The 2,031-nt window shown below is 38.7% G+C and overlaps 1 protein-coding gene across 1 annotated transcript; it reads left to right on the top strand.

Moving 5' to 3' along the window:
* On the top strand, positions 522 to 1,256 carry LOC107640772. The gene has a single exon (XM_016344271.1). It carries the CDS (start codon positions 522 to 524, stop codon positions 1,254 to 1,256), a length of 735 nt encoding a protein of 244 aa, XP_016199757.1.

Here is a 2,031-nt window from a genome sequence, read left to right on the forward strand (position 1 = left end):
AGATGATGAAACATCAAGAACTAACAAGCAAGAATCATGAGGCTTCAATGAGAAACTTAGAGAGGCAAATTGGACAACTGTCCAAGCAAGCAGTGATTGAAAAGCCAACGAGCTCACTCCCAAGTGATACCATTCCAAATCCTAAAGAAGAATGCAAAGCCATCCAACTGAGGAGTAGAAAAACCTTGGTGAGTAACACTGAAGCCAATAAGAAGCCAAAGGAGAATGACAAAGAGCCATCTGAGAAAAATGAGGCTAACAACAAGGAAGAGATGACAGCAAACAAGAAGGACAAAGAGAAGCTTAAAGAGAAAGATGACCAGCCACAAAATTCAAGGGAAGGGAAGCAAGTAATGAAGGAATCCTCTTAAGGACAGAAGCAATTGGAGAAGGCTTTCACACTTCCCATGCCATATCCTCAAAGGTTTAACAAGGAAACCAAGGATCAACACTTCCCTAAGTTCCTTGAAGTCTTCAAGAAGCTGGAGATTAATATCCCACTTGCTAAAGTATTAGAGCAGATGCCTCTATATGCAAAATTCTTGAAAGACCTCATCAACAAAAAGAGAAGTTGGCATGAGAAGAAAACCATTATGCTCACTGAAGAATGCAGTACTGTGATTCAAAGGGGCCTCCCACTAAAGCTCAAGGACCCTAGGAGCTTCTTCGTGCCTTGTACCATTGGTAGTCTAACCATTGATAAGGCACTATGTGACTTAGGAGCAAGCATAAATCTAATTCCATATTCTATGATAAGAAGGCTATGCATAGAGGAAGTAAATCCCACACAAATGTCACTAGAGCTCATGGACAAATCATTGGTATCTCCCAGAGGAGTGATTGAAAATCTCCTGGTTCAAGTAGGGGCATTCATATTCCCAGCAGACTTTGTGATCCTGGATCTGGGAGAAGAAGGAAGTGACTCTATTATCTTGGGAAGACCCTTCTTAGCCACAGCAAGGGCCATCATAGATGTTGAACAAGGAGAGCTGACCCTAAGGGTACATGATGAAAGCATTACTCTGAATGTCTTTCCAGAAGCACAGCATAATGATGAAAAGGAAAAATGCATGGAGGTTGGCAAAGAAGACTTGCAGTGGAAGGAAGAAACCAACAAGACACTCATTAATCCTCTTCCAGAGCAAGAAACAAAAAGCAAAGTAGGACAAAAAGAGACTGAGACTCTAAAGAATGATGAGAAAAAGCAAGAAGGAAGTGAGGTGTTAGCCACTAAGAAGGCAGATTCCAAAACATAGCCCACTATCAAAGGAGAAAAATCACCAAAAAAGGGAAAGAAAAGCAAGAAAAAGGATCCAAAAGGGTGGAAAAATAAAAAGATCCCAACTGAAGGATTTTTTAAGGGAGATAAAGTGCAGCTAATTTACCAGCAGTTGGAGACAAATCAACAATCTGATAATTATTACACTATCAATAGGATACTCTCACTGGAGCATGCAGAGATTGAACATCAAGGCACTGGAAGGAAGCTTACTGTGAGAGGAGACAAGCTGAGACATCACAATCATCAACCACCCTAATGAGGGTCCAATGTCAAGCTAGTGACAGTAAAAGAGCACTCCATGGGAGGCAACCCATGATTTAATATTCTTGCTTTGGTTTTAATTTTAATAATTAATGGTCCTTCTAGCATGGATTTGAGTTCTCATGAGTATATTTGATAATTTCATATAGTGTCTTGAAGCATATACTAGATTTCCAAGTTTGGTGTGCCTAAAAGCACTTCAAAATAGCTTCTCAAGCTTTCTTAGGATATATGCTTACTCATTTTGATGAAGTGTGTAGCCAAACATTAAGTTTGGTATTTATATATGCAGAGAATTTCAGAAATATCATTTTTGTTCATAGGATTAAATTTATGAATAGATGGATCATACATTGCTTCAATTTTTTTTAGCTTATGGTATCATAGTAAGAAATAAAATGTTCCTTATAATGAATGTGCCAATTGTGGTAGATACTCATTGAGTTTTACATGGATCCTTTAACAGAAAACATGTTTGGTGTCCACCA

The sequence above is a fragment of the Arachis ipaensis genome, chromosome B05, assembly GCF_000816755.2.
Source record: "Arachis ipaensis cultivar K30076 chromosome B05, Araip1.1, whole genome shotgun sequence".
In the NCBI taxonomy this organism is placed as follows: Eukaryota; Viridiplantae; Streptophyta; class Magnoliopsida; order Fabales; family Fabaceae; genus Arachis; species Arachis ipaensis.

Bases quoted from the DNA above. Each gene is read 5' to 3' on its own strand.
- LOC107640772 (XM_016344271.1), top strand. From the start codon at position 522: ATGCCTCTATATGCAAAATTCTTGAAAGACCTCATCAACAAAAAGAGA.